Source organism: Manacus candei, unplaced genomic scaffold, assembly GCF_025592945.1.
Source record: "Manacus candei isolate 608988 ecotype Guabito, Panama unplaced genomic scaffold, ASM2559294v1 h1tg000042l, whole genome shotgun sequence".
In the NCBI taxonomy this organism is placed as follows: domain Eukaryota; kingdom Metazoa; phylum Chordata; class Aves; order Passeriformes; family Pipridae; genus Manacus; species Manacus candei.
This window is the reverse complement of record NW_026138090.1, coordinates 1211046-1238346: the sequence shown is the minus strand read 5'-3', so window position 1 is coordinate 1238346 and position 27301 is coordinate 1211046. Positions and strand designations below refer to the sequence as shown.

The 27301-nt window shown below is 43.9% G+C and overlaps 1 protein-coding gene across 4 annotated transcripts in view; it reads left to right on the top strand.

The window, feature by feature from the left end:
* SFMBT2 (Scm like with four mbt domains 2) overlaps positions 1-24141 on the top strand; it is a 115184-nt gene extending 91043 nt beyond the window's left edge. For 3 of the 4 annotated variants that reach the window (XM_051795217.1, XM_051795218.1, XM_051795220.1), the window contains 6 exons: positions 2548-2657; positions 10333-10508; positions 12054-12226; positions 13989-14237; positions 14926-15054; positions 17058-24141. In XM_051795217.1, coding sequence (XP_051651177.1) covers positions 2548-2657; positions 10333-10508; positions 12054-12226; positions 13989-14237; positions 14926-15054; positions 17058-17198 — 978 coding nt within the window. In that variant the 3' untranslated portion in view covers positions 17199-24141. The remainder of the gene's footprint in view (positions 1-2547; positions 2658-10332; positions 10509-12053; positions 12227-13988; positions 14238-14925; positions 15055-17057) is intronic. The other variant, XM_051795219.1, reaches the window with a different exon arrangement.
* The last annotated feature ends 3160 nt before the right edge of the window (positions 24142-27301 follow it).

Below are 27301 nucleotides of genomic sequence, written 5' to 3'. Positions count from 1 at the left end.
CAGGGCTGGAATTGATTAGGATCTGGGATAATGCCCAGACATGGCCACACTGGTGTTGCAGAGTTGGGTTTTTTTTTTCTTGCTCATTTCCTAACTATTCTGACAACTTATGCAAACACCCATCACCCTGGTAAAGGGGCAGGACAGCACTGTTTCCAGGAATTGGTCAGCAAGACGCTTTCTGCTCCTGGCTATCCCACCAGCAAACAGGGTGGGTGTAGAAGTGGGCTTAAGAAGAGCTTTGCCAACAGGCTCCTGTGTAGTTGTTATATAACTCCATGGATTTGCTGATCAAGAGGGGAACACACCTGATGAGTTGTAAATGAGTGTGGGACCTACACAGGCACTTGGTGTTTTGAAAACTGACCTTTGGTTTCTCTACATCAGGTCTCAGTGTCTGTGTGTCAGAGGGCAGTGCCCCATCAGTTCTTTTGGTGGGAGACAGGCAAGAAAAGATGTGGATGAGCAACTGGATGGGCTCACTCTGGAGCTTTCTTCACAGAGTTCTAGAATGGTTTGGATTGAAAGGGACCTTAAAGATTCTCTAGTTCTGACCTCCCTGTCCATGGGCAGGGACACCTTCCACTAGACCAGGTTGCTCCAAGCCCTGTCCAGCATTGAACACTTCAGGGATGAGGCTTCCACAGCTTCTCTGGACAGCCTGTTCCAGTGCCTCAGCACCTCACAGTAAAGAATTTCTTCCTGGTATCTGATATAAACATGCCCTCTCTGTTTGAACCTTTGTCCTGTCACTCCATGCCCTTGTCAGAAGTCCCTCTCTAACTTTCTCGTAGCCCCTTCAGGTACTGGAAGATACTGTAAGGTCTGCCTGAAGCCTTCTCCAGGCTAAACACCCCCAGCTCTCTGCCTGTCTCCCAAGCAGAGGTGCTCCAGCTCTTGGAGCATCTTCGTGGCCTCCTCTGGACTTGCTCCAGCACGCCTTTCATGCATTTGGGGTCCCAGAGCTGGATGCAGCACTCCAAGTGGAGTCTCATGAGAGCAGAATCCCTTCCCTCACCTGCTACCCATGCTCCTGGGGATGCAGCCCAGGACACAATTGGCTTCCAGGGCTTACAGCTCACATTGCCAGGTCATGCCAAGCTTCTCATACTGCAACGAGCTTCTCATCAACCATTCTCTTGGAATCATTGTGGCTTAGTAACTAGTGTAAAGGGTTGTGTGATGAAATAGGAACCAGCTGGAGAGCTGTAGGTAAATCTGTGTTGTAACTTCCCCATGTGTGAGATAGGAATTGTGCTCCTGCTATTCCTTATAGGGTGCTCTGAAATGTACAGATGACCAGAGCTGCACAAGATGTTGGTGCTATTATTAGGCATGACTTTGGTGTCTCTAGTTGTACTTTCTTGAAGAGTGGTTTGAGTAATGTTTCCTAGGGCCCCGAGGATAGATTAAATTTTGCTTCTGGTAAATAACCTATCCAAGCAATTCCAACGAATGCCATTTTACAGGGTACTGAGCAGCATTAAGTGAAGCCCTTACCTGGAAACGATTAATCCTATAGGGTTTTCAAAATGTTAGCAAATCCTCAGGTTGCTGGATTTAAAGAAAAAAAAAATCAACCCAAAGGAAAAAAGACAAAACCCAAACATAAACACATTGGTCTTTGCAGCATGACCTAGTTATTTTTTCATTTCTGATGAACTGCGTTCATGGGTGCTGGGGAAACTTTTAAGATGTTAATCATACTGAAATCATTTGCAGGCCCCCAAAGAATTAAGAACAGGCATTAGGTAAAGAGCTAAATTAGATGAAAACCAATCCAGACTCACTGTGGAGTCATTCATGTGCACACAATTCAGAGTGTTCAAACACACGGTCTGGTGCTGTTCAGAGATTTGTTTTTCTTGTGTTTATCTCCCTAGGCCAAGCGTAGACTATTAAAGCTTGGATTCCCTGAGCCAATAGAAGGAATCATTTTTATTCTCAGTGACTTTGGATTAAATGGATTGGCACATGTGTTTTGTTGTACAGAGTGGACACACACTGGGTTTCAGGCACACCTCCTGCAAACTCTTTTTGTGTAGACTTCATTAATATTCTGCTAATACAGTCAAGGCACACAGCACTCAGGCATTTAAGCATATTGCTGACCTCAAGTATGTGAATTTCCCCTTCAGTGTTCAGTGTGTGTTGGTGCACTGACACTGTACCTGGTTGTGCCTTCAGAACTATTTTCATTTTTTTTTATTAAATGGAGCCACTACAGATGCAACAAATGGAATCTACTTTGGGAGAGAGTGTCTGTCTCTCCACAAGAGAGACAAAAATTACTGATGAGCAGGAGGTTTTTGGGGTTAGCTGGCATCATTTAATGCACTTACCATATCAGACTCAGGTGTCACCTACAATACACATTGATCCACTCTGAGACCTCTACTCATTGCAGCCAGCAGTTACCTTGTGCAGTTTTGGACACAAATAGGGACCTGTAAGCTGCTCCTGCCTGTGCAGCACCTGGGACCATATTCAGTGTGGTCAAGGACTGCTTTTAGACCCATCAGTGTTGTTGGTTTTGTCTCTCAATAGGTTCTCAGCATGGTGATCAATGCAGCTTACAAGCCAGGGAGTGTTTTACGAGAACTGCAGCTAGTGGAAGACCCTCAGTGGAATTTCCAAGAGGAAACACTTAAAGCAAAGTAAGTCTTCACTGTGTGTTCTTTTTATTTGGGAGGTTTCAAAAATGGAACTGACTAAGAAGAAAAGAAAAGGAGAGAAGAAAAGATTTTTTTTTCTATTGTGAGAGTTTTACTTTTTAAATTATCTTTTTGCTTCATTGAATTATTTGATTCTTTCTATAGCAACTTCAGAAATGAAATATTCACCTGAATGGTTCATTTCTATTGTCTTTCTCCAAGCAGCCATCCATTTTTTGATGAAGTGAAGTCCTGAGTTTTATGATAAGCTGTTCTTATAAGCTTGGCTATTACTGAATTAACTCAATTCCTGGCTTTCTAAATGTAGGAGTGTTGCTGTTTTTAATATAGAGCCTGTCAGGCTAATGCAGAAAAAACTGGTGAGAATGAATGGTACAAAAAAAAGTTCAGACAAATTAGCAGGGGCACGTTTTTTAGCAGGAGGCTTATTGGGACAAAATAGTAGCAAATTGGAGATTCAGGTCAAGATTTGATGCCTTTCTAGAATATGTGTCTAGTAAATACTCAATTTCTCTTTCCAACTTTAAAATCTACTCATTTATGTCTTCTTTATTTAATGGATATAGTTAGGATGTATTTCACTTACCATTGTCTCTCTAAAAGAGGGGAGTCTCACCTCAGCTCTCTCCAGAGTCCCTCTGAAGAGCAATTCTTCCCACTTTAAGATGGATGTCAACAAACAGTTCTTTGAAAACAGCTCTCTTCCTTGACTAATGGTCACCTTGACTTTCTGAGTACTGAAGTTAAATGCAGCGAAGCTCACCCTTTGTGCTGAACTCTGTTACTCCTTTTCAAAGAAAAGCAATTTTCTTTTGGTTATTAGAAATGATTGGCTGCCACATACAGCACTATTGATTGCTGTTGTATTTGATCTTGGCCCATGCAGATACTCTAGAAAGTTCATGTATTCTCTGTTTGAGGGAGAGAATTCAGAACCTTTTATTCTGCATACTCTTAAACTGCTTTTGTGAAGGAGGAGTGCAAATAGAAATGAAAAGCTACTAGAAAATCTCATTTTTAATTTACTGCTTTCACCCGTGTATAAAGTCATGCTTTTGTGTTTGTCAATTAAAATGTTGTGGATGGAAATCTAAAAGCCAACCTTGCTCATGCAGATTTTCACAAAAAAACAGGTCCATGACCTGGTTTCCACTGGTTCCAGGCTTCCACACCTTGTACTGCCAAACTTAAGATAATGCACTCTACAGGTACACAGGACAGGTACTTACACACCTACAGCTGTGAGATCAGGTTGTAATGCCCCATCTTAATATCCTGTCCTGCAAAGAACTGAGCTCATAGGCAGTTTTCCAATTAGCAGTATCCAAAAGTAGGATTTACCTTGTGCAAAAGCAGAGGTATCTATTTCTTAAGGCTGCTGCAATCCATATTTCTAATTGGAGACAGCCTGGAAAGTGTTTTACTGTCAATCCTTGATAGTCAGCTACGCCTACAGCTCAATCCACTGCAACCCCCAGCATCCTGCTGAGTCCAAGTGTGCTTAGACCAGGAGGAGCAACTCAGCTGGGAATACATGGGCTGCTAGAGATTGTCATCACTTGTTTGTATCATGTTAACCCCTTACCCTCCTTCACTGATAACCTGATGTGCTAATCATAGTCATGAGCACCTCCATCTCTGTTACTTTATTCCATCGTGCTTTTGCCCATCCTCTCCTGTGTCTGTTTCCTCCTCCCATCTACTCAGCAGGACAGCCAGGCTGCTGGGATACTTCTTATATCTAAATAGCTGCCAGATAAAAGCAGCAAGAAGATTCGGTGTTTTATGTTGGCCAGCCAGTCCCAGGCTGTGTATGTGTTCCTGTGTGCTGGCTACTCCAGGAAGCAGCAACCTCAGCTCTTCAGTGAGTGAGGCAGCATCTTTCAACTTCATTAAGCCACAGAATGGATCATTACAGGCTCAGAGCTGGGACAGCAAGTTTTGAAGTGACTTCTGAGAATGGCAATGTATTCCCATCCAGCGTGGCTCCTGAGGAGACAGAGCTCATGGGGCTGGACAGCACCTTGTTCCTGCAGCTGTCTGGCTTCTGTGGCTGTAGCTCTCCCCACTGAACAGTGCTTGGTGGCCATGCCAGCTTGCCCGTGGGTAGTTTGGGTACTTCTAGGAGTGGATGACAGCGGGTTGATATGCTCCAAGACTGTCTGGCTGCCCTAGGACTTCCTGAGTTTGCTTGAGTTGCTTCGTCAAGAAGTTTTAATTGCATTTGATTGTTCAGGAGCAGAAAATAAAACATGGTCATGAAATCAGACACTGTGGAATATACAGAGGGCACATGACACGTTACATCAGGTGCGACAGTCAGTTACGCTCCAGAAGCTTAAACAGAGACCTGTAATGAGCCTGTGTATCCCAAATTCCAGCTACACAGACTTCTGATGGTGCCTCACTGCTAATGATGACAGTTCTACAGCTGGAGCAGCGCTGCTGTCGTGTGACACGTCATGTCACCTCCTTCCTTCTGATGGGAACTGACACCTCCTTGGATCTCAGCAATGTTGTTGTTTGTTTGCAGTGACGGCGCAGTGGGGTAGAGCAAAGGGGAGGGAGGAGGGTGGTGAGGAGAAGAGAAGGCTGTTTTTCCCACTGGCCCAAATGCCAAATGATGCCCTGCCAGGAATGCATTATGTCAGTCCTGGGGCAGCCTGTGTTTGGTTTGCTCTGCCATCTTCAGTGACCAGAGCAGAATCAATTACGCTCACCTTGCAAAGCAGATAAACAATTTAGATTGTCCAAAGGGATGTGTCTGCAGTGTGTGAGGGCAGTCATTTCCCATCAGCGCTGCTGGCTCTCCGTGAAAATAGTCAAACCTGATTTATTGGTGATGATGAGTTAGAAATGTCAGGCTTGATCCTCTGAATTCCCAGGAGGGCCAGCCGAAGCTGTAGGCATTCAGCCCTCATAGTTTTGGTGCTTTAAGTTCAGTGCCTACATCTAGATTTACCTTCCCAATTTTACATAAAATGCTTGAGGGACTTTATGCTTTTTAAGGGTTTTAATTTCTAAAGGCTGTAAGTGGGGCTGTTTGGACTTACATATTTTTGAAAGACTTTGGATACAAACAGTACGAGTGTACTGAGTCTTGTATGAAACCCAGTTGATCAAAATAAGATATATGAGTGTTCCTGGACACCTCCACTAAATGGAATTTTGATTGCTGCTCAAATCCAGTAGCTGAACTCTAGGAATATTTACCCCTGTCCCAGACATCATTGCTTATTTATGAGGCTGCATTTCAAAGAAAGTCTCTTTACCTCAGATGTTTTAGAAGACTGCCTTTCACTTGTGATAGGTGATGTTGAGGTATTTGAAGTCTTCTTTGCCTCAGCCTTAGCTAGTAAGGGTTGCTTTCAAGCCTCCAAGGTCCCTGATCCTCTTTGAGGGAATGAAATGTTACCCATAGTAAATGGAAAAGTAGTTAAATACACTGGAAACTGGAAACTGGTTGTGCACAAGTGCATGGAACCACTTGGGGTGCAGCCAGCTCTGCCTGAGAGTAATGTCATTGCAAGGCCACTCACTGTTGTATTTGGAAGGACGAGGGAAGTTTTTTGATATCTGGGAAAAGGCAATCGTCACATCCCTTCTTGGGAAGGGCAAGAGGGAGAATCCAAGTCAGTACAGGCTGTCAGCCTAACATTCCTGAAAAGGTTATTAGGCAGATACTCTTGAAAGCCATTTCCAAGAGCATGCAGGACCGGTAGGTGACTGGCAAGAACCAAAGGGCAAGTTGTGCCTGATGTGATGAGATGACTGGTTTGGTGGTTGAGGAAAAAATAGTGGAAATGAATTTATGTTCATTTTAGCAAGACTTTTGACACAGTCTCCGACAGTGGGAGATAAAGATTGAATGTGTGTGTGATGAGTGGAGAGTTAACTGGACACAATCATTGACATGAAGTCCAGGTGGCAGCCAGTTAGTGATGGGTCTCCTCAAAGGTCAGTTCAAAGCTACAGCTTGTGTGATTTGGTTTCTCTTCCACACCAGCTCTGCCTCTGAAGCACTGCGAGGAGGAATTAATGTGACCAGGTGGCCTTCTGTGCCAAGTACTGGAGGTAGAAGTCATTAGGACCAGTGGAATGACTTAGACCCTTTATTTCAGGAGGAGACTTATGAAACGTGCCCTTAAAACCAGAGCATTCCAGTTCCCTTTCTGAATCCTGTCATCAGGAGTTCAGAGTGTCACTGGGCGATTAAGTAGCTCTGAAGGAAGTTTCTTCTTATGTCTGGTGGACTTTCAGGTAGTAAGACAAATGCAAATTTCTTGCAAAAGAGTAGACAGGAGGTTTTGGTCTCCCCAAGGGAAATTGAGACTTTTAGCTCCTGAGTTGTTCAAATTAGTCTCAAGAACTGTCAGAACTCCTTAGAATGGGACTTTTGAAAATGAGGGTAATCTCAGTGTTCTTGCTGTTTGAAGTGTCTTCAGCACAAGACTTTTTGTGCCATCACACTACAGTCCTGAAGAGGAGCTCCTGGAAGACATTGTGTTCTCATGAACCTCTGATCTGTTTGAGCACAAAAGGAGACTTCAACAGATGAATGATGTTGCAGAAAAAATGCTGCTTGTTTAATAATTTCACTTGTGGGTCAGCAAAGATCCCAAGTGTATTTTTCATGGAAATAGTTTCAGCCGTAGGGTTTTCTCCAATTTTGGGATCTGAGGGCAGAGAAAGAGAGAAGGAAGATTTCTTTGGTTTTAGCTGAAAAATAATTTTTTAAAAGAACAGTGATTTCTAAGAAAATTGAAAATACTGTCCTTGGCACAGCAGTTTTCCAAGTCTCCATTGCTACCATGCTGTGTGTGCAGATTACTTGGTAGTTACAAGTGGTTGGGATGATAGGAGTCCTGGTATAAAAACATCCATAGGAGTATCAGAAGTTGGTAATTTTTTGAGAGATGCTGGTGGAAAAGGGTTTTCTGATTATATCCAAATGAGCTCCTTCCACGTGGCTGTCCTAGAACAGCTCAGATTACATTTGGTGGTGCTTGTGTTAAAAATCTTCAGTGTGTGAGAAATATGGAAAATATTAGTAGAACCTGGTTTATAGTTGAAAGAGGGGCTGCCAAGGCCAAAATTATGTAAAAAATATTACTGTGGCCAGTACTAACACCTTGGGTTATTGAGACTGATCGCTGCAGTCATGGTGATCTCCATTTACCATCCGTTCTGTTAATTAACATGTGTGTTGCATTCAAAGCAGACTATGAAATCAGTCAGTTGTTCATTTTCCTGGTTTCATCTTTTCCTTTCAGCAGGCTCTGTAGTACAATGGGTCCTTTCTGGGCAGGCAAACACAATAGGAAGCACACAGTTAGAAAAAGTCAGCCATCCTTGAATAATACCCATCAGGCAGCTTTCTTAGCTTGTAAGAAAGAAGATCAAGAGGCAATTTGATTATAGCGCGTTTGCAAGGAAACAAAACCAGACACAGTCTTTTCATCCTGGTAGTGAAAGTCAGAACAAGGACAAATAAATGTAAGTTTAGTTCAGACGCATCCAGACCTAAAATGAGCTGTAAGCACATGAGTTATAGGTACAGGTGCTCCCTCTGCCAGGTTTCTTCCAGTGTGGAGACCCTTGAGGGGAGGCCGCTGCTTGTCGGGAAGTGGTGGTTTAGTCCAACCAAAGTTATTTGGGTTGAGGTGAAGGTATTACGGTGAAATTCTGCAGCCTGTCACAAGAGTCTGGCTTACTGACCCAGTGCTCTGGGCTGTTGTTAAACCTAATGGCTCCTGGAGAAGTAATAAGGGCAGGAGTCTCTTCAAACACGTTGGAAAGAAATATAAAACATTTTTAAGTAGATATATTCAAATGGCTGTGGAATCTGATCTTTTGATATTAAGTATTGCCAAGCTCTCTTTAGCCAGCCTGCCTGTGCAGCTGTTTTATAGGGAAGCTGGGATAACAGTGCTCTGTACCTGGAAGGAACAGTTTTCCATTTTACAGCATCTGTCCAGGTCTCTGAAGGTGTGTGAAAAGTTGGCTCATTAAGTCATTCATTCGTTCATGAGAATGAATCAAGATTGTCTCCATGGCTTGAGGTCCTTGGTCAGGCACCAAATAGGATATCAGAGCCTGGCACCTCGTGGAAATGCTCATTCAGGTTATGGAAGAGTTTTTTTGTTGAGGTGATAGTTTGGACTGAGTCTTTTGTGATGTGAGGGTGGGTAGACTGGGCTGTTCTCAGACCCAAGTTTCATTTGGGTTCCCTTTATAACACTTTCTGTACCGCAGTTTCAAACCCTTTTCCCACAGCCCACTGTTTCCAGAAAGAGCTGCTGGGAGGGAGCGCAGCAAAAGGTGGTGTTCCAGTTGCTTTGTGTGACCCAATGAAACCTTCAGAGAGGGAGTGGAGTGTGGGCACATGCTGCATATTTTAATGCTCAGGCCACAGCACTGTTGCACCACCACCTCCTTTTCCTCTTCCATATCTGACTATCACCAGCTGATTCCCTGCTAGGAATTTATGGATCTGAACACACTCCAAAATGCTTTGTCTCGTTCTTTCCTGACGACTGTATCTCTGTTTTTCCTTGCCTCCCATTCAGTAATCTTTCTTTTGCTGTCTCTCCCTCTTTTTCTTTCGTGTGTGTCACTTTTCTCTTCCCTGGGCACATTTATAATGCCGTGGCACCAGGCGCTCGCATGATTGTCTCTTGTGTTGCATTCCCCAGGACGTGTAAGAGATGTTTTAAAAACCTTATCTCACTGTTTACGATAGCTTGGTGCTGCTGTTTAATAAATTATGGGGATAATTGGTTTTTCAGAGTTCACATCTACAGTGTAGTACAGCAGGGGTGTAACTGTATCTTTCTTAGCCATTTATCGCTCAGAAACACTTTGTATAAAACACCGAAATAAATGTTTTAGTAGCATAACAGATTTAAGACAAACCTTTCATTGCAGGTTCCTGCTCTGAGCATTCCCTGTAGGAGTCAGTTTTTAGGGCCTGTTGCTGCAGCCCCATTACACAGCTCCAGATATTCCTGGTGAGGTCCTTGGGTTCTGTGTTGTCCATATCTCAGAGTGCTGAAATCATCTGGACCCTGTGTGGCAGAGAGAACCATTTCACTCAGATACTTCCTCACAGTGTCCCAGTAGCCACAGATGGCCCAGTGAATCTGTGGGATTGTTGGGAGCTGGAGTGTCATATGGGAGCAAGAAAGATGGCAATGGAGAAGACCAAAAGTACCATCTCCAGTGCAGCCCAAACACAGGGTGCTGACCAGAAAGCTCTGCAAGGGCTGTAAGCATCTCATCATTGGTCAGTGTATGAAGAGAGACTACATCCTCTCCCAAAAACTTTGCATCACTTCATAATATGGGCTTGCTGTCCTGTGTAGGATCCTCCCCAAGCCTACTGAGTTTTTTTTCTATCTTTTGCCATATCTACAGACATACCCAGACTGCACATGCATTCCTTCCCGAATCATGTCCACACCTCTGATTTATTTCACCCTTTCCTTCTTCAAATCCATATGAAATGGAGCCACTGAAACAAACAGACCTATTCTGCCTGCCTTCCCAAGAGAGACACTCTCCCAAGGAAAGTCACTCCCCTAACAGAGGAAAGTTTGGTCTGGAGCATAAGAGGGTGTTGCTTGACTGGTAACATGGGTTTTTCACTCTTCTCTAGGTACAGAGGGAAGACTTACAGGGCAACTGTTAAGATTGTGCGGACGTCAGATCAGGTGGCAGATTTCTGCAGGAGGGTCTGTGCCAAGCTGGAGTGCTGCCCCAACCTGTTCAGCCCTGTGCTGGTGGCTGAAGTCTGCCCCGAGAACTGCTCCATTCACACTAAAACCAAGTACAGTGAGTACTGGCCAAAATGCTTCTTGGTGCCAGTTGGGAATCAGAGCAGTGGGAGACTGTGTGTGATGAAGAACAGGAGTTGTGCAATGCTGTTAATACTGGTATTACTGTGTAATATTGTTAATACTGATTAGGATTCATCTCGTCTAAGAGCAGTTATTTAATCCTGAACAGGCCACCACATGTTCCTTTAATATTCTGTGCAGAGAAAACAGGCATCTCCAGGAAACCATCCATCTCACTCCACCCGAATGTATCTGTTTGAAAGTCATTAATTTTTGGAAGTCTTGAGTTTTCTTTATATCTAAAGTTAACATGAAGAGCACATAAAAGGAACCTGCAAGTAGTAAGATGAGATTTAAACTGCTATATCTGAGATGGCTTCGTTGGGTGAGATGAATCCTGTCCAACTCAGTGAAGAGTTTTTGGCATATGCACCAGCACAGGCCACAGTCACAATGCTGAGGTGGTGGAAGGAGTTTGGGAGCATTAACTCTCTCTGCTCAGGGTGTTTAATATTTAAACATGTTCCTGCCCATACAGGAAGGCTGTCGTTAGGCATGTGTACAGCACTTCTTGTTGTCAATGTTACTGATATTATGGGCTCTTCAGGCAGGTCAGGAAATTGGAAGTGAGTGCTGTCCTTCTTCTGCAAAGGCTGCAAAAAGCAATATGTTTGATTTAAAGCAATTATCTTCTGGTTAGTGGCAGAGTAGAAGGAGAAACGGGCGCAGGGAGATACTCAGATCACTTAGGATGGGTTTCTGTAGAAGTCTACACCTGAGCTAGACTCCTGCTGGTAGGAAATGGAGAGCTGGAGAGTGCAGTTGGGGGAGCTCCAGCTGGGATGGTCTCATCTCAAAGCTGATGGTAGTATGTGGCTGCATGAATTGTTCCTCAAAACTCCACTGATTTGATGAACAACTTGGTCAGTTATAAACTTTGACATGGGTGCCAAGTGCCATTTTAGCTGTCGTGGGATAGCCTGGCTGGTCAGGGGCAGAGTATCTTTCACCCCCAGAGCATGCCAAAATGCATTTAACACAAGCACTCAGTGTAAGGTCAGAGGACTCCTACATCCTTAATTTCAACTTGGACCACAAAATAGTTTAAGGCAATAAAAACCTGTTCCTTTGTGTGTGATTGAGGATTGCTGGCCCTGTCCACTTTCTGCCGAAAACATTAGCAAGTGAAAGTGTGTCTAAGGCTGTTAAATCACAAAGATCTGCATTGTATCAGATCTGAAACACACTGGCCTCCTTCCCTGCAAGTCGCTGGTTGACTTAGTGGAAGCTTTGCCTCAACACATATAGTTAAATTCTGAATTTTTCACTCATCGTCAATAAATCTGGATACACGAGAGTTGTAACACTCTGTACTGGTCCAACATGACATCTTATATTTACACTGGACATTTTTTCCATATCAGTGTATTTCAAAGTGCACCTATAGAGTGCAGTCCTGAATCTGCAGCAAGAAGCACACCAAAGTTTCCTTCTTTTGGTGGTTAAAGCTTTTTATGGGCATTCTGCTTCATTTCTCCAGCTTATTACTATGGGAAGAGGAAAAAAATCATTAAGCCACCAATTGGGGAAAATAACAACGTGAAAAGTGGCCATGTCAAGCCAGCCAGACGCAGGAAAAGGCGGAAATCCATCTTTGTGCAGAAGAAAAGAAGATCTTCAGCTGTTGATTCAAATGCTGCAGGCTCTGCAGAGGTATGTGTTGCACAGGGATAAATCAGCAGAAGCCCCTTCGTGCTTTTTTTTGTCCCTCATTCTGCATCTTCCTTATGTGGGGTTTCTCAGCACACCCAAACACTTCCATTTTCCTTATTTTCTATTTTGAATCCTTCCTTCTTTGCTACTCTGTTCTTCTAACATCAGACTGGTTTTATTGGGACACTTTGGGGATTTTTACCTTGTCCATTTTAGTTAGCAGACTCTAGATTTTTTGCTCCCACCTTCCTAATGCTCACTGACTAACATGCTGCCTAATATTATATCTTTGTTTTCTTTTGCTTCCTTGCAAGCAGGCAGATTAGCCTGTTAGATGCTTTTTACAGCATCTACCAGATTCATGTCTAGGATGTCCAAATATTGTAATAAATAAAAATAGCCATTGTGGTTTCAAGGAATTTTATTTTTTCATTAATTATTGGTAATATTTTTTGGCTCATAACATCAAACAATAGTAGCTCTAGAAGCTTTAGAATACAGACAAATGGTTTGTGTCCCAAATACAGGGTATTTGAGGCCTCAGTATGTTGTGTGATACAACAGGATCTCAACTTCAGCAATGATTTGTGTCCAAATACAGTCTGGAGCAGAATTAGTTCTATGTGGATTGTTTCTGGGTGGTTTTCCCGTGATAGGAATAACAAAGTTCATGTGTGGTTTCCCTTCCTCAACTGAGTACCAGTGAATGCAGCTTTGTGCAATGTGAAATAAAGCTGATTTACCTCAATTCCCTCTACTTGGGCTGGAGGGGGTTATTTTACTCAGCTTTCAGCTGATTGCTTGCATCTTCATGGCTTGGTCCTCATTTAGTTGTAGTTCTGCTTCATTTCCTCAGATTATACCTGCTTCAAAGGAATTTAAACTTAAGCCTAAATCAACCATTACCCAAGTTTTTCAGCCTGTCAGCTGATACAACTGTCTTTGTCTAAAACTGCTCTTTCACTCAAGACCTGAGCATGTGGCTTGGATGCATGCTCACACTTTGATCAGAGCTAAGCTGTCGAAGCCATTTGGGCAGCGGATGTATATATAAAGTTGAAAATGCACAGTTTCCATCAGTTGGTCTGTGCTTGCAAGCTCTATGTGGCAGAAATAACGAGAAGCTGGTTTAATATCCTTTAAATGGAAATTTTTGCTTCCCCTTCATCAGTTAGGTGTTGGGCTGAAAGCGGGGAAATCTGGGTGAATTCTTCTCCTCTGGGTTTTACAGAAATTGTCAGCTAAGAAATCAGGTACTTGATTTAGTGCTTGTACATCTAGATGTTTTTAAATGGCACCAAGATTTCCTTCCTTTCAATACCAGTAACACCCACAACACTTTGAAGCAATGTGAAGGTATAAATTTCAGCCTATTTCTGATCTTATTTCATCTCGAGCAACCTGAGTTTCATTTTATCCCTTTAGAATTTTCCATTTCCCCTTCTCCTGCTCATCTGCAGTGCCACGGGTTTTGAGGTACCAGCCCACCAGAAGAACATTTCATGCCAGATGAGTTATTGCTGTTGACCTTTAGTTGGAAGGAGAAAAAGGATTTTCCGTCATGCATTTTTTTTCCGTCTACATTTCGTAACAAATCTAAGTCAAGGGCTAATTTACTTAGCACTGTAATGAAAATGAGGTAATTGGGTTACAGTAAATGTTACCCTGGACCAGCGTGGTCACGGGGATGTAGTTTGACCCAGTGCCTTTTGGTTTGCTGCTGGATTAATCTCCGAGCCTGGGTGCTGTTTCTCTGGCGCAGGAGAGCGAAGATGACGAGCCGGACGCGATGGAGGATGAGACGGGAAGTGAGGAGACCAGCTCGGAGCTCCGGGATGACCAGACGGACACGTCCTCGGCCGAGGTGCCCTCGGCCAGGCCCCGGCGAGCCGTCACCCTGCGGAGCAGCACCGAGTCGGACAGACCCCCCGCCACGGAGAGGGCCCGGCGGAGCCGGAGACCACAGCCCCACTCCTACAGCGAGGCAGAGAAGGGCTCGCAGGTCAAGGAAGTGAGTGTGTGTCCATAGGCTTCAGCCCCAATTAGTAGCAGTATTCTTCCTAAATTACCTGGCGCAGAATCACAGAATATGCTGAGTTGGAAGAGATCCACAGGGATCATCGAATCCAACCCTTAGCCCTGCACAGGACATCCCAAGAGTCACACCATGTGCCTGAGAGGATCATCCAAATGCTTCTTGAACTCTGTCAGCCTTGGTGCTGTAAACACTGCCCTGGGGAGCCTGTTCAGTGCCTGACCACCCTCTGGGGGAAGAGCCTTTTCCTAATATCCAACCTAACCCTGCTCTGGCACAACTTCAGGCCATTCCCTGGGGTCCTGTCCCTCGTCCCCACAGAGCAGAGATCAGTGCCTGCTCCTCCTCTTCCCCTCCCAAGGAAGTTGAAACTGCAGTGAAGTCTCCCCTCAGTCTCTTCTTCTCCAGCTGAACACACCAGATGCCCTCAGCCACTCCTCACACATTTCCCCTCAAGGCCCTTCGCCATCCTCGTTGCCCTCCTTTGGACACTCTCTAAGAGCTTAATATCTTTCTTAATGTTGCAGTGACCAAAACTGCGACAATATTCAAGGTGAGGCCACACCAGTGCAGTGCCAAACCTTCCTCATCTGAGGAGGGCAGCCCTGGTTCTCCACACAAGGTAGTTCGCTTTGTAAAAGCTTTTGGTTTTTTTCATTTGCAGGAAATTAAGCAAGAAGAGGAAGAGAAGCTTGTCCTGGACAGTAACCCATTGGAGTGGACTGTGACAGATGTTGTGAGGTTCATTAAACTCACTGACTGCGCACCCCTTGCCAAAATATTTCAGGAGCAGGTAGAAGTCTTTACGTAACTTGTCTTTTTGTATCTGTGGTGTCTGTTCAAATCACAGCACATACCACCTTGATAGCTGGGCCTAGGCCTTTGATAAAGGTCTTATGACCAAACTTTAGATCTCTTCAGGCCATGTTATAGCACAGATTTTGGCAAGGCATGAAAACCCTTAGAAACTGGAGTCAGATCCTTGCCAGATCCTCAGAGAGACCAGAAACTCAGTAGCCTGAGTCCTGAGCAGGTTTAGACATTTCATGCCAAGGTTCACAGTGCCATTCTGGTATCACATAGGTAAGCACCTCGGTGTAAAACAGGTAGTGGTTATCTGGTACATTGCAAACTTTCTCCTGGCCACATGGGTTCCACTCTGTTTTAAATTATTTACCTGGGAAGCAGAAAAATGCTGCTTGAACCCAAAACTGGCCTGAATTTTTTCGTTAACACCTAGATGCCTTGAGTATGTAGACATCTAATTGTTATCTACATTCCTCTGAAGATTTTCCAGTCAGGCCCTTGGATGACCTGATTTTAGGAGATGCCAGTCATCTCCCCATTAAGCAGAAAGGTTTGCAGGAGCAGAAGCCAATACTCTTCATCTCAAGCCAGTGTGAATGGGTAAAATTTATATGGAAAGAGCTGTTTCTTGGCTAATGAATAGCAGCCACTGCTAAAAATGAAGGGCAGCGCTAGCAAATCATAGTTAGGAAGAAGCAAGTGTGGCTAATTAGGCCATGGCTGATGGCAGTCAGTGGTGTGGCCAACTGCACATTGAACTGTCTCTGATTCTTCACCAAGAATAACTCTGTACCTGAGGCAGCTGCCTTGACTGGGAGAAGGTGAAGTGTGAGTCTAGAGCAAGGCTGGAACTCTCCATAGCAGGATGGTCTAGTCACTGTGTCACAATGTGCTCCAACCATTTGTTATTAATCCTGGAATAACGCCAGGGCTTGAAAACCAACCATTCCTCTTCTTTGCCAGAGAGTTTTATAAGGACTTTAATCAAACACACATGACTGGAGCTTTTCCTTGTGAAGCTCTGGTGCAATGGGCCATGCCATGAAGCTTGAGTGGAGGAAGAACCTTAGCCATGGACAGTCTTGATCAAAGCAGCACTTAAACTGTCCAAATCCTCCTTATGTGCAATTCTGACTAATCAGGGCTGTCCCGGGGAGTTTATGTGAGTTGCTGTGCATAGACTCTGATCCTCCCTAAGGAGTAAAAAGAAGTTTTGTAGCCTGCTTGTCTGCTTCTCAGTCCTTTAAAGAATAAAGACAACCTGAGCTTCTTAATTAAGAAGGGGGTCATAAAGCCAGGAGTAGTCCCCGGTAAAGTTGCTCATCTGGGGTGCTAGCTCATGGAATTTGGTGCATAGGGAAAGACATGACCTCCAGAGGTCCCTTCCAGTCTACAGCATTTTGGGACACTGGAAGTTGCAAGGTTTCCAGGCAGTCCAGGCCCCTCTGTCTTGGTCATTCAGCAGCTGAAGTGGAACAAGGCAGGTCCTGGGTGGATTTGGGAACATGGCACGGAACAAGTCAGAAATAAACCAGTGCTGAGCAAATCATGGGCCAGAGGAGTTGGGGGAATGGTCTGACAGAGGGACTGTCATAATTTTCTCCATTCAGCTGCCTCCTGTGTCTCCTGGTGTGCTCTCTGCAGCCTCCCCCCATTTCAGTTCCTCAGGCATAAAATGGGACTGATCAGGTCTCCGTGGACCCTGCAGGGTTTCTTTAGAAGGTGATCCCTCATTTCAGCAGCTGGCAGGCTTTTCCAAAACTGGAAGGTGAAAGAGCCTATGAAGACACACTAGACAACTTCTGGAAAAGCATGATGAATCCCTGAGAAAGGAGGAGATGGGCAGCACTAAAGTGGGAGAAAAGGGCAGAGGACAACCTTTAATTTTTGGGGCAAACTTCCTTTCTTGCTTCTCCAAACTTGGTTATACTTTCTGCCCCAAGAGTCCACAAAAAAAGCCTCACATTTTCCCTGTCTTTTCTTTCCCAGGACATCGATGGCCAAGCCCTTCTGTTGCTGACACTGCCCACGGTGCAGGAGTGCATGGAGCTGAAGCTCGGTCCAGCCATCAAACTGTGCCACCAGATCGAGCGAGTAAAAGTTGCATTCTATGCACAATATGCCAACTGACTGCACTTCTCCACTGCTTTCTGTCCTTCCTCTTGTTCCCTCCCTTTTTTAACATTTCAACCTGTTCAAGGGGTGTTTTTTTTCCCCATATCCCTTTTCCAATAACACGCCGAATTGGAAGCACTGGGAATTAATCTGAAGGGGGAAAAAAACCCCAAACGTAAAGGAGAACTAGCAACAAATGGAACTAATTCTTCTGTACTTGTAAAGCACACCGAGAGACTGCTGGCACCCCTCCTCAGGAGCCTCACCAACCTGTCACCCAGTGGTGCAGGGCCAGCACGGATCAGATGGTTTGTTGTCCTTAAAACAAACCTACTCGTGGCAGACACATCCCCAGGAAGAAGGGTCAGACACTTCCAGATGGCGATGGTTTGTCTAAGCCAATTTCTGAACATGAACATTTCTTTTGGCCAACTCTTGGCACACTTCTTTCATATTGAAATGTAAGTGATTGTTTGTAGCATTACCTGGGGTTTACTGCAGATTTGATCCTGGTGATCAATGGGCTTTGTTTTCTCCTGCCTCTCCAGTTTTAGAAAAGGACAAAGTGTTACACAACTCATCAGCTGTGTTATTCCTGAGTGATTTGTGAAACAGAACTCAACCCATGGTCTCTACAGATCAGACAAAGATGCAGCAAACTGGTGGGGGTGACACAAGACCTGGTGGCACATCCTGAGCCATGCTGGCTCTGCACAATAAGCTGAATGTCTCTGTGATGGGATCTGTACAATGCTCCATTCTTGTACAGGAACATGAAAGCTTTCATAGTCAAGCCCATCCTTTTAAATGCAAGTCAGTTCAAAGACCTGACTTTCAGTCCCACAGGGTGAAAAAAAAAAGGCTGTTCAGATTTAATGATGAGATTGTTGAGGGAATGCTGGTTTCATCTGCACCTTCATGAATCTGGTTGCAGAGTGGGAGTAAAAAGCATCAGTGTTTTCAGGCTGTGTAACCACAGTGTTTAAGATGCAATCAAACATGGTCTATATTTAATGACTGGACCTGGTACTTAGTGCTGTGTTTTAATTGACAAGGTGGTGATCACTCAGAGGTTGGACTCAATAATCTTGAAGGTATTTTCCAACCTTAATGGTTCTACGTTTCTTTATAAAGCCCCCAGAGTGTCCAGTGCCACCTTGACTAGTGAAACTGGGAGCTGGCTTCATGCCAAGCAGGGTAAAACACCAGAGAGAGTGAGGAAATGGGTTGGACACCCTGGGCTTCTGGTTTTATCCCATTTACTTTGCAGGGATATATGACACCATTAGTCACACCTGTTGAGCATGAATTTTCTTTAACTCAGCAGAGGTTGGTGGCATCAGTGATGAGAAGTCCTCCCAAAAAGCCAAACTGGGATCGTGTCAGAATTTTGCTCTAACTTTAAGGTGCAAATGAATCCCACCCTCCAAAAGTAGTTCATGCTGTTTTAGCCTGTTTTCGTAGGAAACCACTGTCACTGTCAGACTTTTGTTCTCACGCCATAAACAGACCCCTGTTCCCTGACCTCAGGGAAATCAGCTTGGAAATTATACACAGGTCTGTTACAGTGCCCTAATGCCAAAGCCCACTCAGTGAAAACCTCTTCAGAAGGAAATGTCACTTCTAGCCCTAAATCTGAAGCCAATGCCTATGGCCAGATAACCCTCACCTCAAGCACATCCCGTATGGAGGCAGCAGACTTGGATCAGAGGGTCCTGCTGACCATCCTGTGCTCAGAAGAACTTGCTGACCAACACCAGGCTGAAGCTGCTGCATTCTCCCTCATCAGTTTTCTTTCTTAAATTCTCTGGAGTGAAGGGAGAACCTTCAGAAATAAATGTTCTGGACTACATTGGAATCTGCCCCAGAGAATATGTTAAGAAGTATTGACTCTGTTTGTCGTGTATCTGAATTTCCTGATTTGCCACTGAGGAATGTGATGGGTGCAACTGCTGCAGGCTGGGCCAGATCCTGCCAACTCTTGAGATTTCATCAGAATTTTTTTTACATGGGAGATCAGCAGGACTGGATCTGTTCTCAGCTGTTGCTTTGTACTGAAGGTCCTGTTCAAGTTTTAGCCAACTCAAGGGAGTAGCAGTTGCCTCTGCATCAAATGGTGTTTTTTTGTTTCTCAGAAATCCAGGAATAAGTTTCTGTAGTGGGGCGGACATTAAAAAACTGGGTTTCAGACTGGATTTCCTACTGACAGTAGCAGAGAAATGTGTCAATGCAACTGGTTTGATAAGCACTTTGGATCCCTCTCAGGGTCCCCTAAAAATATTGCTCCTTGTTTCATCTCTGAAGACAAAAGGATTGGAGCCAGCAAAATGAGAGCACAGCTGAGAAGATCAAGGAGGGTGCTTCTCCCAGCTCCTCCTTCCTTCAGCCCAGTCCTGGTGTTACATCTGTCAGCAGGAGAGAATTCTGTCAGGAGAACTGGCGTGTGAGGACATTTCAAGGAAGGGAAGCAGAATGGCTGTTTGTTAAACAGCATCCCAGCACCGATCCTTTACTTGCCACATCCACCTTCTTCAGAGCCTCCTTTGCTGCTCCGATGTTCTTGGAGTTTCTTGCCTCTGGGATTTGTCAAGAGACATTTAACGCTTTCTGGGACACGTTGCAAAAATGTCATTTTTTTTCTCCATCAGCCTTGTAACTGTAGATATTCCTGTGGCAGCTAATTACTCATGGAGGCAAAACTCGGGAGCAGACAGACACAGACTCTGAGAGCAACCAGCTCTGATGTTGGCTGAGTAGGGAATGGGTGAAGCATTGAGCCGAGAACGTGGGAATCTTTACTGATTGTTCAGGGAAGCGAAATCATATTTAAAACTCACCTATTAAACAACAAAAAAAAAGAATTCTAATTTTATCTTGCGCCGCTCTTTTATTTCCCCAGTTTTCTTTGTCCTCACAATTTGTCTTTCAGTTCATTGTTCTTCAGTGTCACCTTGTTTATCACTCTCTGTCCTTTCAGAGAGGCTGATAACCTGAAATCTTTATGTTAAAGTTACCTTGGGTGGTAGATGCTTTATTATTTCTTTTTAGTCTGCAGGTTGGGAAGAAATGTGGGATTGGGGTACTGCTGTCTGTTGCACTCATGGCTTTCAAGAAAAGCTGGAGCTGAGTTTCTTGGGCAGTTTCTTACACAAGTTGAAAGTGGATGGTGTGTAGTTTAGCTGGACAAGTGTACTTGGATTGAGCAGAGATCAGAAGGAACTAATTACTCTTGCCTGGACTTCATTTCAATTCTGGAACATTAGTAAGGCTTTGGAGTAATGTACTTCAAAGGAACTGAGGGAAAACTGATCTTTCTAGGGTAAAATATCACTTTACTTTGCAATATAGAAGTATAAACCACTGGAAGTGTGGGGTTTTTTGGTCCGGACCTGGTTCTAAGTTAAATTTTCAGAGCTGGTGCAACTTCACAGATACACTAATATTAGACAGTGGTGAAGCCACATCTTCTCCCCTCCCTGTTTTGAATTTGGCATCCACGCCTGAAGTTTATTGTGTTATCAGGTGCTAAAGGCCACAGCTGTGAAGTGCTGAACTGAAGATTATCCAAGGCCATTGCCCAGGGCTGGAGAGCAACTCTGCTGTTCTTCTTGGGCTGTTGGATGCTGAACTGCAGCACATTCACACAGACCACTTTGCTCCCACAAGAAGGGTGTGCAGGCACCTGTTACTGCTCTCTCTTCAGGCACAGGGCCAAGGATGGTCATTTCTGGAAGAAGAGCAGGGGGTTGAAGAGTGTGTGGTACCTGCCCATCCTCATCTGCACTGGCTCCTTTCGAGCTTGCCCTGTCAGGTTGAACAGATCCGTGGGCAGGTCCCCGCTCCATTCCCTGTCCTTTCAGCACTTGACAGAATCAGCCAATTCCCAGTTTTCAGGCCCAAAGCACTCGTCCCTGAAATTGGATTAAAGCACTAACTTAGGGAATGTCCATGATTCCCTGGCTGGCTGTCCTGACTTCCTCCTACTCTTGTGGATGCTCCTCTCCTACCTTGAGGAAAAATGCTCTCTTTGGTTTCAGGGCACTTTTTCCTTTTTCAACCCCAAAACACAGCTCCCATCCACACTCCCATTTTTTTCCTCAATGCCAGGGAAGACTAAACACTGGCTTTTTCTACCTCTCAGAGGCATGATGGCCTCTCAGCTCTGAGAAGGATTTCAGGGTCTCCAGCTCCATCATGTTAACCACATGCCATAACCCTTGATAGTTTGGTCCTGTGGGGTGCAGAAACCTCCTAAAAATGCTGGGTTCCCTCAGGAAACACCAAAATCCAGGCTGATGGTTGCACACCCTGTCCTTAGTGAAGCATCTTGCAGATGCACATCCTAGCTGAGATGGCCTGACCCACTGCCAGAGGTATTTGGATGTCTGTTAGGATTTGCAAAGTTTCTCAGTAAGTTAGACACCTAAAGCCCCTTTAATATTTCACTGTGGGCAAACAGCCAATTTGCCTTAATGTGGAGAGTCACCATTCCTTGGCTTTAACCTTCAGCCTTTTGCAGTCCCCAGTCCTGCGGTTTGGAGCAAACACCAGCTCAGCTCTTTGAAGACAAACCAGGCAGTGCTGGGCTACCACGATCGACATTTAGTCACCTGAAAAGCCTGCCTTGGTCTTTGCAGGGCACAAAATTGAATGTGGCAGAGCTGCTGTGCCACCTCAGTGTTTTAGAAGCTCTGTACAATCAGGCCACTTCAAATACTTTTTGCTTTTCTGGTGCAGTGCGTCTGGAAAACGATGAACTCAGACTGTTCCTCTCATTTCCAAATTCAAGTGCCAAAAGAGAAGAACATGCTGCAACTGAACACTATTAAAACCAGCTTTATTACACGTGGATAAATTTAGTCTCAAGGGCTCCATTTTGGTGCTAAGATACGTCACGCTGTATTTTCCATTGCTTGGGATTACAAAGCTGATTCCCTTCTCCAGGAAATATTTTTCTGTAATCTGCAACGTCTTGAACATTAGGATTTTTTTTTTTAAACTTGTGACTGTACACTTTTTAGCTCAGATACACTCAACAAATACCCCCTCCCCCCAATCCTGTGAGTTTTGGAGACATTTTATACAGTATATTTATGTAAAAACTCTTTCAAAATGTGGATGCATGTATATTTTCCCCTCAGTAATATTCATCATATCAGCTGACCCAAAACTAAAGGAATCTGTTACTCAGGATTTGATCCAGAAATAACTGAGGTTAGTATTAGGGCCCTCAGAAATGGGTGGGCTGTGGGACCAAGTCTTCACCAATTTTTTTCACTTAAAATTCAAAAAACCTGCACTTAATTATCAGAAAATTGAAATGCCTCCTGCTCCTAGTAGGCAGAAATTCAGCTGCAATCTGCCAGACTTCACAAGAGAGGGCTTGTGTCCTTAGGTGCTCATGAACTCCCAATAAAGGAGCTTTTAATATTCTCATTTATGCTTTGGTACAATACCCCAGCAAGAAGTATAAATGATCTTAATGGCTGCCTATAGAATATGAGCCAGTCATCAAAGATGAGGGTTTTACAACCCAGCAGTCCTTTAAATGTCAGCTGTCCTGCAGAAGAGTGGTTTTGCAGTGGTTTGGTGCCATGCACGGGAATTCTCTCGCAGGGGACACGTGAACTGCACAAACCCAACATGGGTCATAGTTTTAAATGCTTGTGGCCTTTCTTTCTTTTAGTCTTTTATGTTAATTTTTGCAATGAAGAAGGTAGGTCTTGATGGCTGCCGAGGATGTGGGAGAGGGGAGGGTGGGATTTAGGAAGGAGAGAGGTATCTTTGTGGAGAGGGACCTCTCACAACAGAGAAGCACAGCTGGGGCCCATGAGCATTTTTCCTGGAAGCTTTTCTTTTTCACAGCAAAGATGTTTTGAGTCCCTAGAGGGGCCAGGTGAGAGGAAGGAAAGAAGCTGGCTATAGACACAGAGCTACAATGCTGAAAGGTTCATATTTTGTTTTCCCAGTGGAGATGCAGAAATTTGGTTCAGATGTCTCCAGGCCCCTTAGCTGGATAGTAGGGAAAATCAACCTTGCTTCCTTGTACCTGACTCCTGAGTGTCTTCTGGGTTTTGGGGGCTGAAGAACCTCCTCTTGCACCTTTCAGACCTCCATAGGAGATACTGGGCTAACATCTGAGCTCTGTCCCATAGGAAGAGGTGACAGTGCCCTGAGTTCAGGTTGTGGGTCTACAAAATACTCTGTGTTAGGATGTAACAGGATGAAAATGCTCATTCCCAAGGCACCCTACCTGCTTGTGGTTGCTCCAGTCTCACTGGGGATTATGGACATATAAATGTTCATAATTTATAGATTATAAATAAATGTATGCATCAAATTTCCCAATCCCTGTTCTGCCAAACCTGGTCAGGATGTGCCAACACGTGCAGTTATTCCAGCAGCCTTCACCTGTGTGGTCCAACAGAGGTGAAAGTCTGAAGTGCAGGCTTTGAGGGGAGTTGAGTGTTTTCATGTTCCATGGTAGGACAAGGCAAGCACTTAAACCCTCCTGTTTCTTATGGAATGGCAGAAATTTGCTCTGCAACCAGCAGTTTATGGTCCTTTCGTGGTGATGCACGTTGGAAACCCTTGAATTGTTTTGAATTCCAGTTTGTACTGAAAGTCTTACTTACAATTTGTGTACATAAATCCCTTTGGTGTGTTACAAATATGTATGTGTGTGTATATATATGTATATATATGTGTGTGTATATGTATGTGTATATATATATACATATAAATCAATCAATGCTGGTGTTTTTACTTTTTAAAGTTCACAGGGCAAAGGGCATGTTGTTAGTTTGCTGTAAGATTCTATTCTGTATATATGTTTTCATGTAAATAAGTGAAAATCTATATTCAGAGTTATATTTTAATTTTTATTCAGAATTAAATAAATCCCCTTTTTACTTGAAACAGTTGTAAGCTACGTTGTTAATAAAGTAAGAATAAACCATCTGTCTCTCCAGCGTAGTTTTTTGTTTAACTGGGCTGTATTTTGATGTATCTGTGTGCTCTGCATAGTCCACACAAAGGCCTGATGAATGTGCCCAAGCTGCCTGGACCAGAGTCTTCCCTCACTAAACCCCCAGACCTCCAGGGAGGTACAGCACACACTCCCTGGCTCAGCACTCCATAAATGCCAAGCCTCAGGGTTTGGGTTTATGTGCCTGCAAGTTCTTCCCAGAAGCAGTAGGGGAGAACATGAAACAAGAATGATGGTGGGTGAAGAAACAAAAAATTATCTAAAGACCTTTTGGGAGAGGGATAGGGATCAGGGTGAAAGACAGGAATGAAGGTGATGCAACGAGCAAAAGGCAAAGTAGGATTTAGGGACAGAGGAGCTGGTGGTGGCACTACAAGTATTACAGCAGGGCCACAGCACATGGAATAGAGACACAAAATACAACTTCTCCAGGTACACAGCAGCCACTGAAGGTGGGCAAAGCCACCCTGCAGTGGTGAAAAAGAGCAGTTTGTGTATTCCAAAGGGTGAGCTGCAGAGATGTTGACATATTTTGTGAAAGAAAACCTTGTGTTTCTTACATGTCTCAAATAACATTTTCTCTGCAGTCACAGGATGCATCGAGGATGCATTGAGGAGCTTAAGTTCCAGCTTTGCAAGTCATCTCTCTTCTCAGACCTCTCAGTGGCATCCTGAGTCCCGCTGTGAAGGACTCTGTTGGGCCTGCTCGGCTACCAAGCACTTTTCATTGATCTCATCACCCCCCACCCTGTCCCACAGTGAAAGTGGGGTGGTGCACACCCCGACAGCATCCACTGGTGGGTGCATGGGAGAAAGTGAGCACAGAATTAGATGACAAGAACTTGGACGCCCCTTGTTTTGTTCTGTTTTTCCTCCATCAGTACCATTCTTGCGGATACAGCAGAAGGGGAGAAACAGAATTGCTCCTTCCATCTTCCTCTATTTTCTTATTTCATCAAGACTGGCTGTTTTTTATCAGGCAAAAATACAATGGGCAAGCAGGTGGGTTTAGAGTGATTTACAAAAGGACCAAGCCACTGAAAAGATTGTTTTTACAATGTTAATACAGTCTTGGGATGAAAATCCTTTGGTCTTACTTGTTATGATTCTGTACCACAGCCCATGCTTTGGGAGGGGCAGAAGTACAGGTGGTCAGTGAAGTAACCTGTCCAAACAGCCTGGAGAGCAAAGCATCAGAGCAATGGGTAGTGATGTGTGTTCACAAATGGCTTGCTAGACCACAGAAGACCTCACTGAAAAGTGATGTAGAAAATGGGAAGGATTTATAAAAGGAAATAATTCTGAGATCAGTCTGATGGTGACATAAAACTAAAAGAGCAAAAGCTTGAATGGTTTATGATATTCTTCAACATCCAGAGGTAAAGATAAATCCATGTATCTACCTGCAGTTTATTACATAGTCATTTAAAAGTAATGCAAAGGTCAGACACTGGTTTTTAAATTTCTGCCCCAGCTCAGGGAAGACACGCTCAGAGCTCTGCAAAGAGCTAATTTTTGAAGAATGTAATGTGAAGTGATTTTTAGTAAAAAGGTGGGAAGATATTCCACCTGAGCTCCTTGAAATTAATGACCGACACATGAAATACAGTTGCCATACATAATTTCCTCAGGGGAAAAAAAAATCTACCAGCCAGTCTTGCTTCTGACATCACAGGCCAAGATTTTGAAGACTCCTCCATTTTTAGTGTTTTTTTTCATGTGCAATTACTTTGTGAAGGATTTCTCAATCCTTGTTTTGTTGACACAATCAAGCACTCGTGGAAGGGCAGTGTGAACACTAAGATGTTGCCAACTACTCCGTAAAAAAATCCTACAAAAAATAAAGTTGGATTTTCAGGTCTCTGGGGAAACACCATCTTTCTTTTCTGCATACAGAATGATCAAAACAAGCAGTTATATTTCATTGCTAAGGTTTCTAGACAGACTTCCAAGGCAAATAATTATTGTTTTTAATAACCACGCTGTTGCTGTTACTGCTGCTTTTGATAGCATTTTTATTGCTTTTTTAATTTCAAGATTCATGCCTTTCTGTGAAATTTAATGGTCCTCAAAGTCCCTCTACTACTACAATATTTACTTAAATATGATACACCTCTTGCTATAGTGTCTGTACTCAATTACTGTAAGTTGATTTTATAACTACATCTCAGCTGAAGCTGTAATTATGCTGTCTTCTCTAATAAATCATAAAATCTTAAAACCAGTGAAAAAATAGTGCTGCAGGACACCTTGAGGTTCAGGTTGACTGTTTCCCCTCTGCAAGGCAGGACCAATTAGACAAATCTTATTCCTATTTGGCATTTGTTTAACCTGACCTTCAGATGGGTGTCAAAATAAGACCTCCAGCAACAAGCCATTGCCCAGCACTCCCACAGCATATGAAAAAAAAAAGTGATGGCATTTGGATGATGAAGTGTAATATTCCCAGGCAAAACCACTGAGCTGATGTTGCCATTGAAGGGCCACTTCATTTTGAAAAGCTCAATATGACTAGTGATTAATGTAGCAATTAATAAAAGTAAGAGCAGAAAATTCATAGTTAAGATGGATTAGATTTCAAGTGAACAAGTGTGGTAGTCACTTCCATCATGAGTCCTGAGCTCATTATTGTGCCCATAGGTCTCAAAGAAGGTCCTCACCATGAGGTTCAGATGCAGAATGATCAAAGCTTGGGATGCATGTGATGGAGGGGTCAGGTCCATACCTAGTGAAGACAGTCTTTCCTTTGGCTTTAAAGAAGCTGGGAGCCAGGATGCCTGGTGCCTGATGGGATAGGCAGTGGGACAGGAAGGAGAGAAGATGGAAACTGGAGAAGAGGCTGGAAATTTAGTTGCAGGCTGCAGAGTGATGCACCCAGTTTGGGGAGATATTTTCTACCATGATTCCTCTGAAACCCAATCCCACCATTTTCAGAAATGTATTTCCAGGTTTTACTTCTCTTCTGGGAATGGAGCTGCTCTTTGAGGTTGCTCTTTGGGGCCTTTCTCTTTACTTCTCCCCCTCCACCATTTAATTCCTCTAATAAGAAACAACTTTTCTGTTTCCATTTACCATTGTTGAGCTGTGGTATCTGTGTGTGTGTGTCTGTGTCTCTGTGTGTGAGAGTCTC